The sequence below is a fragment of the Rhinolophus sinicus genome, chromosome 7, assembly GCF_057876585.1.
Source record: "Rhinolophus sinicus isolate RSI-liver-muscle chromosome 7, RSI-T2T, whole genome shotgun sequence".
NCBI lineage: Eukaryota > Metazoa > Chordata > Mammalia > Chiroptera > Rhinolophidae > Rhinolophus > Rhinolophus sinicus.
This window is the reverse complement of record NC_142507.1, coordinates 12,315,841-12,334,388: the sequence shown is the minus strand read 5'-3', so window position 1 is coordinate 12,334,388 and position 18,548 is coordinate 12,315,841. Positions and strand designations below refer to the sequence as shown.

Sequence of the window (18,548 nt, the reverse complement as noted above, 5' to 3'; positions counted from 1 at the left end):
AAGAGACTAATACTAATTAAAATGGGCATGTAAACTCAGAAAATTCAAAACCTCTGTTTCCGTTGCCAATTATACATAAATTTAGGAAATAGTTTAAAAACTGTATCACGTTTTTCCAATTAAAAAATGAAGGTTCATTCAGTATGTTCTTATTAATTTTATTAAATTCTGCTGAATTATTTCATTCAGTTGAAGCTGTTAGTACTGACGTGGGTTTGTAGTTACGGAATACGAAACATGAACTAATTGAACTGGGGATAAAGGTGGTATTGAAGCTAATGCGAGCAGTGAGATCTCATGGCTCATTTGTTTTGTTTCTTTCAGATAGTTTTGTTTTTCTTCTTACAAAAGTTATACTTTTACAAAGTATTCTAAAATTTGAATATACGAAAATATATTAAATGATCGCCTTATTGATGGTCATTTATGTTGTTTCCAATGTTCCCACTTCTGTAATCCACATACACCGAAACCCTTTGTCTGAGAAGTTTCTTAGGATAAATTCCTAGAAGTAGAATTGCTGGGTGAAAGAGAATGCCCATTTAAAAATTTGAGATACATTGTCAAGTTGTCCTCAGGAATGTTGTGCCATTTTATGCTCTTATTAGCCATGTCTGGAGTGTGATAATTTTGGAACATTGTGAGCAATCTTGGGTTTTGTTAATCTCCTAAATATTTAGTAGGCAAAAACTGGGATCTTACTTAATTTTCAATTGTTTGATACAGTGTCTAGAGGTTCCCCAGAGCTTCTGTGTGCCCTGGGGAGTTGGTGGGCTACACAGTCATACCCCAACTTGGCAGGTAGTTGGCGGAGTCCTTCAGACAAATAAGGGAAGGAATGGTCTCACCTGGGTGCTAGATAGTTAATGGACAATGTCTCGAGGACACAAACCAAATTTGCCACGTGGAAAGTCTCACTTCCTTTTCCTTCTAAACTGTCTCTCTTAAGGCCGGGCATAAATAACTCATTCTACCTTTTTTTTTTTCCCCTAAAAGATTATAGCTTATTTAGCCCTGGGTCAAAGCTTAATGACCATCAAGAAGATTCCAGATCTTTGAAATACTAATGAACTTATTTGCCTACTATAGGGCTATGGAAAGCCCTGAGCTGATCCCAGAAATACAAATTCTGGCTTCCTAAAACTTGGGGGAGGTCGGATTAAAAGGGAAGGGAAATCCTTCCATTCCTTCTGGAAGAGTCACTTTCTCTTTCTCTCCCTCCCTCCCTCAGTCTCTCTCAGTTCTAAAGGGGTTGCTTCAGAATTTCTGATCCTTTTTTTTCTTTTTAATTAGAAATCCTGTTTTTTATTAGACTTTGGTCTTTTGTGCTTCACAAGATTTAGAAGTTTAGGAAACATCTTGCTCTAAATGTTTACCACAGAACTTTGAGACCCTGGTGGATAAATTTAATTCACATATACGTGATCACTTTTGGTCCTGCCCCAAAACTAAAAAGGAAAAATAATTCTCAGGTAGGAGCAGTAATATACAGGAGTTTCCTTCTTACACTAAAACTAGTATATTCTATTATACTCAAGAATGATCGCAATTTTAAACCTTGGTTTCCTGTAAAAAAGGTTAATTTAATTTGCTCAACACAGTTATTTTATTAATGTTACCATTATAATATCTTTTCTTGTTCCATGCAGGCATTTTTACACCGAATGAACCAGTGTGCGGCATCAAAAGTGGACAAAAATGTCACAGAGGAAACAGTGAAGGTGAGGGGGCGGGGTACAATCAGCCCTCAGCTCAAGTGCAAGTTCCCCCTAGATAAAAGTTTACCTGTGGGATGTTTCTTCAGGACTCTTCGACTTGTCTTCAGTGCCAGTATAAGATCTTTTGCCAGCCACTTGTGTGGGAAACAGAAAAAGGGAAGCTCGGGTTTCAGAAAAGAAACAGGGATGAAGAGGGTGGAGTAGAAGACATAGGAGAGAAATTTTTTGCCAAGGCCTCGAGAAAGTTTGAAAACGGGAGAAAAATAAACCCAAGACCAAGAACCTGTGTCTGTGAAAGGGAGAGAGCTGAGCAAGCTCCGTAGATGAGAGATGATTGCTAGAGGTGGTTCAGGAAGCAGAATTTTGGGCAAAGTCAGCTTCCAGTCTCTAACCACTAAAGAACCAAAGATTTGGACCGTCCACTGGTGCAGAAAAAAAGTCTGCATAATATCTGCAACTCAGAAACAAATGAATAAGCATTTCCTTTTAAGAAAAATTGTGAAAAGTTTGGAACTGAAAATTATTTGTGCTATATAGTCGTCATTTACGTTGTATAAACCATCATCGATGTTTATTTTTGGTGCTAACTTGCTGTTTTACTTTACTAAGAGTGTAAAAAAACAAAACAAAACAAAACATATTTCCAAGGATTGCATAGGCTCTCCTTACTCTGTTACCCATAAGTTAAATACCTATCTTTCATATTGTTCCACCACGGGGGTATTTCAGTTTGCGTGTTTTTGGTTGCAAAAGACACCTATTACTCCAATTGACTGGGAGATACTTTGGCTCTCATATGAGGAGCTCCAGACAGAAGAGAAGGTTCAGAACTGGCAATTCAGGAAGGTCAGTAAGATTGCCAGGTTCTCTCTAGCTCCTCCCCTGCCATCCAGGTTTCCAGCATTCCCCTGGACTGCCTCCACCTACAGCAGCAAAATGCCCCTGTAGCTGTCCCAGCTGTCACTTCCAAGCAGAGTAGCAGCTGTCACTTCCAGGCAGAGTGCCTTTCGAGAGGAGGAAAAGGGCTGTCCATTCCAGGGTGTCCTTCTTAGGAGGGAACACCCTGCCAGCCAATCTGCTTGCACTGTTTTACCTGCCACCCATTCTCGTTAATGGGGCGGAAGTACCACGCTTGAATTCAGTCATTTGGGCTTCTCCTGAGCGCCAGGAATAGGTTCCTGGTTGCCAGAGTTGTGTGGGAGTGGAGAAGATGTCCAGAAAAATTGTTGCTCTGCCAGCAGGATGGGAGGAAGGAATGGATGTGGGATAGCTAGCTATCCACCGAAGTTTTCAGCTTGGAGAGGCAATACTATACTGGCATAGGCTTTGTTTTTTTCTTTTAAACTCGCTTCACTGTTGTACTTACTTACACATTTCTTTATTTACAGATGCTGTTCTCAAACATTGAAGATATCCTTGCAGTCCATAAGGAATTCTTAAAAGCTGTGGAAGAATGCTTACATCCTGAACCTAATGCTCAGCAAGAAGTGGGAACCTGCTTTCTTCACTTTGTAGGATACATTTCTGTTTATTTGAAAAGCTCTTTACCCTTAACATTTTAAGGGTTAGCTTTTGGCCTAGTGGTATGTGGGAATTCAGCATTAGAAGTAAAATCTGACACCAAAAAAGTTTGGGGTCTTTTAAGGTCAATGGAATCTTCCACTTAGAGCCAGAAAAGGGGGGAGTGCCTCACATCATCCATTTTGTTCAGGGAAGAATAAACAGCCTTTTCTTGTTCCCAACAAGTTAGTTCTTCGCATCCTCTGTAGCTTTGAATTCTAATGAATATTCAGGCTGTTCATAATGAATGGATTTTTATGTTTCTCTCAAACATAGAGCATTTCTCTTGTGAGGCAGAAAATCCTTACTCTTACAATGGTGTGAGGAGCCTTTGATTAGTCAGAATTTTCCCTTGTTAATCGACTTGTGACAAACCTGGAGGTGAACAAACCCGGTCGCTCTAGGTGCACATAGGCCTGCGTCTGAATTTTTCTCCAGGATGGTTTCTCAGAAGGGTTTATGGAGTAGTTCAGACGAATAAGTCAATACTCAGCTATTTTGCATTTTACCTCATGCTCCTATGATCCTTTTCATTTCTTTGTGCACGATAGCTAAAATAATTCATGTGATCGATTTGCAAAGTAGAACGCCACCTGAATAGTAAAAATTGTGTTTAGAACTAAAAATCATTTATGCTCCAAAAAAAAAAGCACTGCTCTTTATACCATTCAACTGATGTTAATTTTCAGAATGCTAATTTGAATCCATAGTTGTCAAAACGCTATGCAGTTAATGTTTTATTAAAAAAATGTGTATTTGGTCATAGAAATCAATTTTTGATTATGTTTATTTCCATTTAGTCTTTTATAAAGGTATGTGGTTTCTAGATCTGTATTTCTATAGGTAGTGAGCAGACTCTGTATATGTTATTTTTATAACCAGAAAATAGTTCATAAAGATAATTATGTTAAAGGGAGAAACTCCTTGGTGGTAGGAAGATGAAGCTGGGTACGACCGGAAGTCCGGCATGTTTGTGTCCACTTAACCCAGGCTGTTCTGTTTCATGAGGGAATTCAAGTCTTCTGCCAGCTGGAGTAGTTACTATCTCAATTCAGGCCTTCACATGGGAATCTTCCGTCCTGATGTGCATTTCCTCAGTAACACACTATCAATCTGTCATCCATGAATTTAGCTAAACTATTTCTGAAGTTTGTTTCATTCTGGTTCATACCATCTCCTGAATTAAGTAATTCAATACATTCCCTACTGGCTATGTAAGCTAGCACTCTGTTTCTTTCTAAATGCATGTCTTTAAAGTTCCAGGGGACACACTTCTGTTCTAGAATTTGATCAATACATTTTCCATGTCTTCTGCTGTTATTGGTACTGCTTGGATAGATATTGATCATAGCCATTTAGAGAAAATCTTATAGACGGAAGGAAGCCTAGAGATCATGATGGTGAAATTCCTCCTTTTTTGAAAGTATCCCCTTCATGGCATTTACGACAGTTTATTTTGTTTTTAACTTGATCACTTCTAGTGACAGCTGTAAGTATTAAAAGATCTTTCTTTTAATCTCCAACCTGTATGTCACTGCCCATCACACTCTCCTACGATGTGTACCTAGTGGTCCTAGTTTTGTGTTTTGAAGCTACATAAAGTTGCGAATCCTTTACCATATGACAGCTATTTAAATGTAGCTGCCATTTCCTTACTTTTAGGTACTAACAAATAACTCTTTCTGAAATGACTTCTCATGAGTAGTGTCCGTATCGTCATCACTTGTTGCTGTATATTCTCCAGTTTGTCAGTGTCTCTTTAAACACCACTGCCCAGATCGGTGCCTATGAAATGAGAGGGTACCGTGTTTCTCTTTTCCCTCTACCTAAAATACGTTCTTCCCTTTCCCTGCCTGGAATCATGGATTCATCTCTCTGGACCTTGCTCAGATGTTACTTCCCTTTTAAAGCTTATCTGAACCCTCTTAGCAAAGCCAGGGACTATCTTCTCTGTACGTTGCTACCACTTGGTTCGTTTACCTATGCCCACATCATATTGGACTGTAATTAATCTATCTCCTTTCCTAGGCTATTTGTCATGGATCAGGGAAAATAAACAAATACGATTTATTTATACATACACACAGTATAGCTCTTGAAACACAGTAAACACTTTAATAAAGTTCATAAAAGATACAGGTTAATATTTAAAAATAGTTAATAACATGACTAACTCATTGTTACTTGAATTTACAGAAAGACAAGTTTCGTATCTATGACGAATATTGTAGTAACCATGAGAAGGCACAAAAACTGCTCCTTGAACTGAACAAAATTAGAACAATCCGGACCTTTCTTTTGGTAAGTATATATTTATGTGTTAATATGCTGTGATGTGTTCATAGGTCCAGTAAGAGCCAAGGAATAGCGTCAGTGTGATGTAGAAACTGCTTGTGGGATAAATCTTTTAACGCATCCAGGCTAGGAAGCTAGAATCCTAGATGAATGTAGAAAATGAGAGTCGGGAGAAGCTTGTATATGGGGACAATGATAATGTGTCCTGGTTGATTATGAATTGTTTGCGAAGCCCACAGCTTCCTACCGAGGGAGGACATTTATGCCAGAGTTCATCATGGCTTTTATATCCCTTACTCCCTAGGGTTTCATTTACTTCTGCTAAAAAAGCTGTAAGTAGGGCAGTAACAGGAAGGAAACAAATCATGGGGATGGTACAAAAGAAATTTAAAGATTGCTTTTTCTCCTATGTGCTTTCCTTATTCAGTTTTCATAAAAAGAACAAGAATGTGTATTTAATTTCTTTAGGATAATACAAATAGATGCATATTCTGGCAGTTACTTGGACAATTGAATTGCCAGTGAGGAACACCCTGTACGTGTAGAAATCAATGATATTTGGCAGACTGTGGGGAGGAGCAGCCACCACCATGGCCCAATTTTAGGTCATTTCCATTACCCCCCAAAATCCTTCATGCCTGTTCACAGCCCATCTTCACTCCCACTGTTAACTCCAGATAATTGTTGATTTGCTTTCTGTATCTATAGTTTTGCCTTTCCTGGAGGTTTCATATAAATGAAACTATTCAATATAACTTTTATACCTGGCTTCTTTTACTGAGTAAAATGTTTCTGAGGTTTATACGTGTTGTAGTATGTATCCATATCAGACTCATTTTTAGTGCTGAATAATATTCCATCCAATGGACATACCACATTTTGTTTATCCATTTGCCAGTTTATGAACATTGGGTCCACAAGTGACTATGATAGCTATGAACCTTGAAGATACTACATATGAAAGGTCATTTCAGGGAGAGACATTTATTAGTATAGAAAAGTCAGGAAATGCCCGGTTTGGGCGATTGTAAATAATGCTGTTATGAACTTTCATGTACAAATCTTTGTGTGGACATATTTTCATTCTCTTGGGTAGATATTAAGAGTAGAATGGCTGGGTCATAGTAAGTTTATATTTAATTTATTAAGAAACTGCCAAAGTGGCTGTGCCACATCCACCCGCAATGTGTGAGGACGGCAGTTTCTCTAGCTTTGTCAACACATGGTCTAATCAGTTCCAATTATAGCCATGCTCATGGATGTTGTAGTTGTATCTCAAGGTGATTTTTACTTACTGTTCTCTAATGACCAATGACATTAAGCGTGCTTTTATGTGTTTATTAGCTATTCATATATCCTCTTTTGTGAAATGCCTTTTCAGATCTTTTGCACATATTTAAATTGCAATGTTTATCTTATTTTGGCTATAACTATTTTGAATACAGCTCCTTCATTAAACATATTATTTGCAAATGTCTCCCGCCAGTGTGGTTTGTCAGTTCATTTTAAAATATTGTCTTTTGAAAATCAAAAGTGTTAAATTTTGTTGAAGTCCGATTAATCAATTTTTTTCCCATTATGACCATGCTTTTGTTATCATATTTAAGACATCTGTATTCAGGTATTATATTTATTTTGTTCAGTTTATTTATAAGGCTTTTACTCTTTTTCATGCTATTGTGATTGGAATTGTCTTAAATTTTGGATCTTTCATTGTTAATATATAGAAATTTAATTGACTTTTGTATATTCTTGTGTCTTGAATATTGTATACGATACCTTGTATCCTCTGATTTAAATTCATGTACTAGTTCTAGAAGTTTGTTTGTTTGTGTTTTTTTTTTGTAAAATATTTAGGATATTTTACATATAGGATCCTGTCATCTGAGAGTAAAGATAATTTTTCCTCTTCAATCTGGATGATTTTTTTTCTCTTATACTGGCTAGAATTGGTACAATAATGAATAGAATTGGTGAGAACAGATTTTCCTGCCTTGTTTCTGATATTCAGGGGAAATCATTCAGTTTTTCATCATTAAGTATGATGATAGCTACAATTTTTTTGGTGGATGTCCTTTATCAGGTTGAGGAAGGTCCATTTTATTCATAGTTTGTTGAGAGTTTTTATTATTACCTGTTTTCCTTTTCTAATATAGGTGTTTGAAGCAATGAGTTTCATCCTATATACAGCTTTAGTTGCATTCCATAAATTTTGATATGTGTTTTCATTTTCATTGGTTCTTAAAAATGTCTAGTTTCCTTTGTGATTTCTTTGATCCATTATTTATTTAGAAATTTGTCTTGGGAGGCAGTTCTCCATGGGCCTTTTGTGTTTGTGTACTTTTTCTGAGCAGAGGAACTGACTGCCTTTGTTCTGGCCTATCTTTTGAATAATATTTGTATCATGAACAGCCCCAGAAGGTAGATATATTCTCTTCCTCCTCAGCAATGGGCAGACATGCCTGCTGCCATTATGAAAGATTCATGTTTCCTAATCTCAGGTCTCCTCTCCTGTTGTACATGTGCATGTGTCACTTGGCCCTCTTTGTGTTGTAATGTGAGAGGTGGGACTTTGGAAACGGGCCCCAAAATAATGCCACTCTGGCTACAGCTATCGCTGTGAGGAAAAACACCAAAACAACAAAACTATACTATATCTCAGTCCTAGGAGTTTCATGGGTTGTTCCTATATCCATAAATCTGGGGCAGGTTGACTTTTCAGCTTGCAAGTAGGGTAAAAATGTTAGATTTATCATAGTTTTAACATTTTGAAATTTTATTTCCCAATATTGGAATTCTCCAAATTTCTTCCTATTGTTGATTTCTTATTTACATCCATTCTGGTCAGAGAACATACTTAAATCACTTAAACCCTTTTAAATTCATTGAGACTTTTTTTTATGGCCTAGCATATGGTTTGAACTGCAAGTTATTATTTTTTCTGTATGTTCCACATGTGCTTAAAAACTAAGTACATTCTGCTGCTATTGGTTGTAGGTGTTCTAGAAATGTAAGGTCATTTTTGTTAACAGTGTTGTTTATGTCTTCTGTATCCTTTCAGCGGGGTGTTCAGTCAGTTATTGAGGGTGGGATTGAAATTTACAGGTATAATCATTAAATTCTTTATTTTACCTTCAATTAGGTCAGTTTTTATTTTATACATTTCAAGTCTCTGTTGTTAGATATGCATGCATTTAAAATTGTTGTATTTATATTTCTATTTATCATAAAAAGTCCCTCTTTGCTCCTAGAAATATTTCTTTTCTTAAAGTCTTTTGTCTGATATTATTATAACCATGACAGTTCTCTTACTGTTTGTATCTTTTTCCATTATTTTACTTACAAACTACTTATGTCTTTGAGTCTAAAACATACCTTTGGTGGACAGTATATAGTTGGGTCTAGCTTTTTTTATCTATTCCGATATTCTCTGCCTTTTGACTAGAGTGTTTAATTCATTCACCTTTAATGTAATATAGATATGGTTGTATTTACATGTATTGTTTTATTACTTTTTTGTATATGTCTCATTGTTTTTGTTCCTCTGCCCCTCTTTTACTGCCTGCCTTTGTGTTAAACAAATATTTGTAGTATACTGTTTCTCTTCCTCTGTTGATTATTTTTAGGGTATTTTTTTGAAGGTGGGTGGGTAATTGCTCCAAGGACTACAATATGTATCTTAACTTATCAAGTCTATTGTGTTTCCCCGAAAATAAGACCTAGCCGGACAATCAGCTCTAATGCGTCTTTTGGAGCAAAAATTAATATAAAACCTGGCATTATATTATATTATACCCGATATTATTATATTATATTACATTACATTATATATTGTATTAAAGGCCCGGTCTTATATTAAAATAAGACTGGGTCTTATATTAATTTTTGCTCCAAAAGATGCATTAGAGCTGATGGTCTGGCTAGGTCTTATTTTCAGGGAAACACGGTATTTCTCTGAGGTTGATTATTGTTTTTCATTTGTTTGTTTGGTTTTAGTAAGTTGCTTAGGCTTAATCTGAGAACCTGTATCTCTTGTATGTGCAGCTGCTGTTATCTCTGCTTAGTTTTTTTTTTTTTTTTTTTTTTTTAATAATTTAGCCTTTCTTTTTAGGGGTCACTCCTGTGATTGTTTATCTTAGTGACCAGTTGGTGATTTGTCAGAGGTGATCAAAGATCGATATCAATCTTATCTACTGATCTGTATGTGTGAGTGTGCGGGTGGGGGGCATTCAAAGGACAGGCCGTTAGTTTTCAAGTCAGACGTGGATTTTTCTTCCCAAGGGGCCCTCTCAGTTCTTCTCTGCATGTGCAGTGCGACACTTGCCCAAGCATGACTGTAGTCTCAGGCTGGCAGAATTGTGCAAATTCCCCATTTTTTCTTATGGAGTGTGCTAATTTTATTGACAACAACACCCCAGGTTGTGGGATTTTTGCCCTCTGCAGTCCCCTCTGGCAGCAGGTTTTCAGGACCCATCTACTGTGGTAATGTTACCCTGCAGGGTGAGGTAGGGCAGGCGAGGTAAAGTGGGGAGGGAGAGGATGGGAGAAGCCCTGGCAAGAATGCCAGACTCCCACTGTGCTTACTAGAAGTTCAGCAGTTTTTCATGAATAAACGTCTCAATGTATTGTTTGACTTTAGTTGATTTCTAGAACCCTGAAATGGTTGTTTTTTTGACAATTTTGCCCAGTGTTATCTTTGTGGTTTACGAAGAGGATTTTCTGATCTCTTCTCCCTGCCACGACCAGAAGATACGCCTATGCCACTGGCATGTTAGGGCTCTTTAGAAAGTGGTAGAACTCTGCTGTCTTATTGAATGCATTCTGTTCTCAGCAGAGTTGACTCCACGTTCATCTTTGTCAACTGAATTGTGTGAAGGCACACTAAAAAAAGTCAGCAGTTAAGATTGTTTGTTTTTAGATGATCCTACAGCGTAGTCTGAGAAGAAGAACCTGGCTTTTATAGTTCTTGCCCTGGCACTAAGTGCCCACTAATTATCTGCAGGAGGTTAGGAAACTCATTAAGTCTCTGATGTCATTTTTGTTATTCATAAAATGGGGATAATAGCACCCTTTGAGAAACATACAGGGGTTTATAGATTTGGGTGATGACCTTATTATTTTGGGTACTTGGATGCGCTGCCACCTCAGTAAATTCTGATGATTCAGTGAATGTTCTGGGAGCTCATTTAGGAAACATTCTTTATGTATACATAAGGACAGGGCTGGCTCTCATAAGCCAGTCCAAAATGGCAGCCAGCCTGTGCTCTTATGGAGACAGTTCATCATCTATACAGTACTAGCAGACAAGGAAATCAAAGTGGGTCAGACAGTCATGAGTTCCTTAGTGCACGTCAGCCCAGAGCTAGGTAAAGGGGGTGGCCACATTTATAAGGATTGCTAACTCACATGGGGACATTGAAGCATCACTGGAACAACAGTGAGATGTAAATACCATAGCTGTGTTTCGTAAGATTCCTAGTGACTATACATACCGAGTTGGGAAGATTATTTTGGTAACCTGATTGCAGGCGGGGATGGATCTCCCAGAAGCGTGCTGAATCACAATACAAATCTGCTGCTCTGTCTTCTGAGGTGTCTGGGTGATGTTAGAGGCACGGTGCTGCTTTTGACAACTTGTATACACAAAGTGGAGCTGAAGTTGAGTTGCTTAGTGGATTTGTTCTGCTACTATCACTCTTTCTTTTGCATCCTTCCCTGCTCAGCACTTGGTCTCTCCTCTCAATGAATATAGGACACTGTTTTAAAAATAGTGGTAGAAAAGTCGCGAAATTATCAGTATGATGTTGAAGGGACCCTGTTGTCCTTTCATTAAATATTTATTAACTGCTTGCTCTATGCCAGTCACTCTGATAGGCACTGCAGAAACAGGTTTTGGCACCAATTTCAAATCTGTTTGTTTTTTCTTTAATCGGGGAAACTTGGGGAACAGTGTGTTTCTCCAGGGCCCATCAGCTCCAAGTCGTTGTCCTTCAATCTAATTGCGGAGGGAGCAGCTCAGCTCCAAGTCCAGTCGCCTTTTTCAATCTTTAGTTGCAGGGGGCGCAGCCCACCGTCCCATGCGGGAATAGAAGGCTGGCAGCTCATTGTCTTCAGTCTGGTTGTGGAGGGTGCAGTTCACTGGTCCATGTGGTAATTGAACTGGCAACCCTGTTGTTCAGAACCCACACTCTAACTGAGTCATCCGGCTGCCCCCCCTCCCCTTTTTTTTAATTGTTGCTTAAACCACAAGACAAAGACTAGATGACAAGAGTATTAAGGCTTTGTTTATCAGAGTTGATTTCCTCTTGACCGTCACTTTCTGGAAAATGGAAACTTCTATTTCCTCTCACTCAAACTGCTGATTTGGAGACTTCTCCATTTGTGTTGCTTCTGTGGAGATATCTGACCTCCTTCTCTGAGACTGGCTGGTCAGTATCATTGGTGAGGTTATAGCTAAAAGTGACTTAGAGATCACGTAGTTAAATATGCCAGTTTTACAGAGAGGAAAACTAGAATTCCTAAATCAGTCCAAGTTGTGTCACTAGTCAGTGGTAGAGCATGGATTGAACCCATGTTGTCTTTAGGCCTGTTCTTCTACAAAACAACACAACCTTCCTTTACAAGCAGGATTGGTTTCTCTATCTATCTATCTATCTATCTATCTATCTATCTATCTATCTATCTACTGTTCATTCATATGCCCGTCCATATGTCCATCCATCCATCCATCCATCCATCCATCCATCCATCCATCCATCCATCCATCCATTCATTCCTCCATCTCTATCTCTATGACTATCTTTTTCCTCAGTCTTCATACTGAGGAGAATTATGTGAATTAATTTTCCAGATACAGAGTCATACACATTTTGGTTTCTGGATTAATATGAAAGGCAATAGTATTGCTTTCTCACCTGTAAATGTTATTTGTGACTGGATGTGATCTTCTCAGAGAAAGAAGCCATATAGAGAATTGCTTTCACAACTTTTCAGCAGAAAATTGTATGGTAGATGAAAGCTTTACTTCAGGTTTAAAAGTGTAATTAATTATGTTTCTTTCCACCCCAGAACTGCATGCTTCTTGGAGGACGGAAGAACACAGACGTTCCCCTGGAAGGATATTTAGTAACACCGATACAAAGAATATGCAAGTACCCTCTCCTTTTGAAGGTATTTTATGTGTTTACTTCATGGTAGCATTTTCCTTGTGCCTGCATATTTGACTCATGATTTTTTAAAAAAAACTTCTTTTAAATAGTCTGACATTCTAAAGAAAGGGCAGATTGTAGTTATTGGGGGAAATAGTTATTTTGGCACTAATTTATATAGGAAATAGGAAACAAATCTTTTGGGAAAAGAGACTTTTAGGGCACTTTGTAGGAAACATACATGTTTGAGTTTCGTTTAGATTAAATGCATTACTTTCGAGGCAGATTCCATTAAGTACATTATGATCAGTTTATATGGCACTTTCTCTACAGGCTTCTCTTAAAAATTCTCTGTTGGTATTGATTTCCCCTAACGTTGGTGACTTCTTGTTGTTTTTAAATCATTATTACAGGGAATGGTGAGGGTCACCTGGGATAATAAATGATAGAATGTGGAATGACAGTGCTAAGAAAACACTGCCTCTGGAAGATAGGTAATGCTTCATTAGTGGTCAAAGGTCCATTGCTTCATTACGATGACCAAAATTTTTATCATGAAAAACATATTGTAAAGTATTAATTACGCTTGTACTACATGAGTCTATGAAGAGATTAGAATAGCAATTCCAGAAGTGAGGTGTTTTGAAACTATTACATCAGTAAAAACAGTTTGGGGTCGTGGTTGAGTCCATGCGCTCTGAGTTCAAAGCCTAAGTATTTCGTGACTGAGCATATAATCTAATCTCTTAATGCCTTGGGATTTTATTTGTGAATCAGAAAGGATGATGATGATGATGATGGTGAAATGATAGCATATACATACAAGAATTTGTATATGTATGTATATGTACATCTGTGTGTGTACATATATATGCATATATAAATTATTACATAATTAATTGAGCGATTTTATATAAATCACTTAGCATATTATGTACTCCATAAATGTTAGCCGTTATTTTTCATATATATTCAATTTTGATTTATTTTATTACTACTTTGTATCTAAATTATTACTACTTGGTATCTATATTAATTACTACTTGGTATCTAAATTGAAAAAAAAATACTCAGAAATGCCATGGATATATTAACTGGTATTTCTATTGATTTACTTTTTGGGAAATAAATGCCATGGATTTGAACTAAAACAACACTTTTTACTACAACTTTTGTCAGTGGCATAAATTGGGGTTCTGTGTAAAATTTCTTTGAAAAGAATCTCTCCTTATTGAAAAACAAGTTAAAGTTGCGTGGTTAAGCCAGAGAGAGACGATAACACAAGGATCTCCAGTCATGCAAAGCTTTGGCACGGTCTTCAGAGGGCAGGGAGGGTTGGTGCAAATGTGATTGTTGTCTTTCTGCGAGTCCCTTTAGACACGATTTGGTGACTCAGATATGCATGTGGACTCATCACGGCAGCTTTTGGAGTCCCAGGGATTTGTTTGTTTTCACAGTCAGGAGGGATGGTGATTTTAAGGGAAGTGCACCATGCCAACTGGTTGTTCTAAATCACTCATTTCTGTATAAGGATGACCTCAGGTGTTTCAGCTGACCCCTCAAAAGATGACATCAATGGACAAGTCCCTGGTTAGGAAGAGAGAGGTCAGTTCAGAGCACTTTCAAGCAGTGGAGAGATGACGTCTTTTCCCTTTCTTGGAAGATTATGTTCGCAAAGATACATGAAAAAACTAGTTATTTGTGTAATAAATATGTTGGTGTTAATATTTTTCTTTGTTGTACCACTAGCCGAAAAATGGTGCTGGTGTTCTCTTTGATTTTGGATGGTTTTATATTCTCAGAGAAAAACAGTAGGGGGTTAGCTGGGTGTTAAAGAAAAGATAAGTTGGTCGTATTTGTGGAACTTGAAATTGTGTTGGCCAATCAGTACAGGGTTCGTAGCAAGTAACCGAGAGAAAACTATTACTACTCGTTTCTCTCACTGTTTCACATTATCTAAATTCGTGTCTTGACTCCACCCACAGACACCCATTGAGCCCCAAATTATAGCCTGCAGATGGACTTGACCGCTTTATATAATTCACAAATATCTCTTCACTTTAGAATTTCTGGAGAAGCCTGCACATCTCTTTTATGGATTTGTGATCCAGCACAGCGTTTTAAACCTTGTCTTGGGAGGAATGTAATGTGTATTATTTTGGTGCTAACTCTGCAGGACAGAGTGTGAACACATCAAATGCAGGCTCAAAGTTATGGCAGCATTTTCAACAATAACAGACCTCAGAGAGTATCACAACTGCGTATTTTCCCCCTGTATGTTAAGAATTAAGGAATTCTTTTAAAGACTTGGCCTCAGGACTTCTGTAATTGTGTTAGTTGCATGATAATGGCAACTGTAGTAAGGAAACAAATGACTAATTAAAAAGGAATGTGGTCACAACTGTCTAGACAGTGGGTGAAGATGTTTAATTTTGTGCCTCTAAACAACTAACAAGACCTTTTAATATATTTAAAAGATTACTCTAGTTCTGATATCCTGAATGGAAAATAAGAAAACAAGAATATAACTAAAAAGACAAAAAAATAAATAAATACACCCCCCCCCAACAAAAAGAAAGCTATTGAGGGACATATTGCAGTTCATTTATTGTAGAGAATCAACCTGAGTTATTGGTGAAAAGGGCATAAATTGTCCCTTTAATGATGGAGTGTTGTGGAATTTATAAATTATTTATTTTGCTAGAGTATAAGATATTATGTAAAAGTTTTGCTTGATTCATGATATGTTTTTATAGTTTCTTAAAAATTATTAGGCAATAAGATATTTTAAATTATTTTTTAAATTATTGGACATATTCATTTAAAGATGTTAAAGACTAGAAGAATGAAATTAACATGTAAAGATGTACTTATGTGGGAGCAAAGGTAAACTTATAAAAAATTACATGCTGCAAGTGAGATATGTGACAATTTGGAAAGAGAAATCTGATTTAGTTTTTCCAAACAAAATTATTTTGAGGGAGAAACAAATTAAAGCGATTGCCAAATATGTCTTAGGGTAATGTTTATTCATTGATTCAACCTTTTGTTTTTGATCTGAATCTTAGTGGAGTTTGTGATGTCACTTCTGAAAGTGGCTCTCACGATCTTTGCAGTTTTCATTTCCTGGTCAGTCTGAACCTGCTGTACCACAAAGCTGAAGATCAAAGGGCGATTTGTTTTTTTGTGTATACACAGGAGTTGCTGAAACGGACTCCAAGGAAACACAGTGACTACGCAGCAGTGATGGAAGCCCTCCAAGCCATGAAAGCCGTCTGTTCCAACATCAACGAGGCCAAGAGACAGATGGAGAAGTTGGAAGTTTTAGAGGAATGGCAGTGTCACATTGAAGGCTGGGAGGTACATTCACTGTTCTCAACAACTAAGCTTAAACTAGTTCTGCTATGTCTCAGGCTCTGTGTAGAATTATTGATAGTGGATGGAACTGGAAGTGGCCTCTTCCTGGATAATGCCGGGGGGCTATCGCCATTTCTGAAAAGTGCTGTCATGATTATTTTTAAATATCTTTAAAGTGACAGTGAATTGACTTAACCTCAAGCTTTGTGATAGAGCCAGTCGATACTGTGTGTGTTATAGCTTTGCTATTTCAGTATTTATGATCTCCAGCATGGTTATCCTTTTTTTTTCTGTCTTCACTTTAGTCAGTAAGTACATAGCCTGAATCCTGGAGAGAGTAAAGAAGAGGATTAAGACTCCATAAGTGTGCTGTGATATTATTTTCAGAGTCCAAATTAACTGTTTGATGATGCATTTCATTTTAAGCCCACCTAATCTCTCTAAATTTTTGAATTTATTTCTAAATCGAATGAACTGGCTCTCATGTAGTTTTTAAGGTCCATTCAAGATGAAAAATTTTATGGGTTCATGATTCATTAAAGAAAGATTTATAAAAATGACAAAAAAGCCAATGAAGAGTGATATTCATAACCTGCAGTATGTTTTCATCTGTGGTAACTGAATTCCAGAGATTTCGTGGAGTTGGAGCCCTCTATTACTTTAGTAGTATGTAAAAAATAAACTAAAATCTGTCTTTAGTTGCCTTAATTTAGATGAGCATGAGCTTTTGACTGCAATAGATTTTATTGTTATAAAGTAAGCAATTAAGATAGTTTTTTTAAAAAGTGTAAAGAAGTTTTAAAGACTTTCTAACCAAATATTGTATGACACAAATCCAAGTAGATCACTTTTATCTTCAGGGCTTTATAATTGACTGATTTGTTTCTTATCGTCAATATGTTGGTTTTCATTTAGATGTAAAATTGCAGCCACTTAGATTTTCAAAGAAACCTCAAACATTGACTTCAGGGAATTCTCCTATTTATCCATTCTTCCCCATGAATTTTTAAAAAATGCTAACTGGAATCTGACTTATCTTCCTCCTCATTTATATTCTTCCATTTCAAGTGTCTGGAAGAATATATCGTGACCTCCCATTCAGCATAAAGGCTACTCATTTCAATCAGTTAAAATGGTTGTGTGTTTTACAGTTGATTCATGATGGTAATTCTATCTCCGGGGAGCGGTTGTCCTGCTGGGATGAGAAAAACGGACTCAAGTTTGCTTTTGCTGTTCTGTTGTCACTCAAATATTGGAAGAAAAACCAAACTTGCTTTAAATTGCAGGATTTGTCAGTGACATCTGCCAGGCTTTTTCCCAAAACAAAAGACTCACCTTTCGGCACTTTAGGGGAATGGGATCTGCCATAATTTTGTGTCCTCCTTGCGTATATCTTAAAAATTGGGTCTACTACAGAAGCAAATGATTATTTAAAATGTGTGGATGTTTCTTGTACTGTACATGCCAAGGAAGAATGTATGTGGTCCATACTGTGTCATTCGTAACCCATAGCGGTGGGTGCCTGCACCTTACCAGCCTTGCTGGGTATACAACTCTTGGAGTACAGGAGAAAAATGGAGTATTGGGACAGAGGAAACTGGCTGGAGGAAATCAGATGTGACTCCAGGTCCAGCAGGCACAGGGGAGGTGATATCAATGCCAGGTTCCAAAAAGAGTGGCAACACAAAATTTTTTTTTTTTTTTTTTAATTTTATTAGTTTTAGGTGCACAAGACAAAGCAAAACTTAGACGTTGGCAACACAAATTTTACTTGAGGAGATTTGAAAATGATGGCGTAAGATGCAGTGATTTGGGAGTTGGGTACTTTGAGGGACTGCCGCCAATTGGCTGACAACTCGTGATAAGACCCTGCTGGCCCATGTCAGTCTTCCACCGTAGAGCGGAGGGGGAAGCTGTTAGAGTACCCAGCCTGGTCCCTTCTGGGAAGTTTAGGAGAAGCTATCTGATGGGACAACAAAGGTGCATGAGACAGAGGGTCATAGTCATCCAGGAGGAATTCGGGCCCCAGGAGGCTGTGGGAATGGTGAAAGAGCTTTCTTTGAATTGCTCACAGGGCTTATTGCTCAGTTTACAGACAGTTTTGTGTATGTTTAGAGTGCCTTTCGTGGGGTAAGGACAAGGCGAAGGACAGGTGTCGGATGGCATGACGATTAGAGGACATAGATCGTTCCCTAAAGAGTTTTTGAGGTTTGGAATGTTGAGCTAACGTTGGGAAACGGCTTCCCATCTAGGTCCTGCCATGAGCTCCTGCAGACCTTTTTGAACCACCTTGGAGATGCCACTCTTGCTTCAGTAACTAAAATTCTCTGGAATGGGATCTGAGTCTGATACATCATGAATTTGCATTATTTCCACTTTAGGTGGATTATTATTTCAAATATGTTACTGAATTATCTAGGGTCTTATTTTCCCATTCATCAAATGAAGACTTTTTGCAGTGAAATCTCTC

At 37.5% G+C, this 18,548-nt stretch overlaps 1 protein-coding gene across 1 annotated transcript in view; it reads left to right on the top strand.

Annotated features, from left to right (window-relative positions):
• PREX2 (phosphatidylinositol-3,4,5-trisphosphate dependent Rac exchange factor 2) overlaps window positions 1–18,548 on the top strand; it is a 234,360-nt gene that overhangs the window by 60,949 nt on the left and 154,863 nt on the right. The window contains exons 2-6 of the mRNA XM_019726246.3: window positions 1,650–1,721; window positions 3,107–3,229; window positions 5,475–5,579; window positions 12,642–12,743; window positions 15,920–16,081. Coding sequence (XP_019581805.3) covers window positions 1,650–1,721; window positions 3,107–3,229; window positions 5,475–5,579; window positions 12,642–12,743; window positions 15,920–16,081 — 564 coding nt within the window. The remainder of the gene's footprint in view (window positions 1–1,649; window positions 1,722–3,106; window positions 3,230–5,474; window positions 5,580–12,641; window positions 12,744–15,919; window positions 16,082–18,548) is intronic.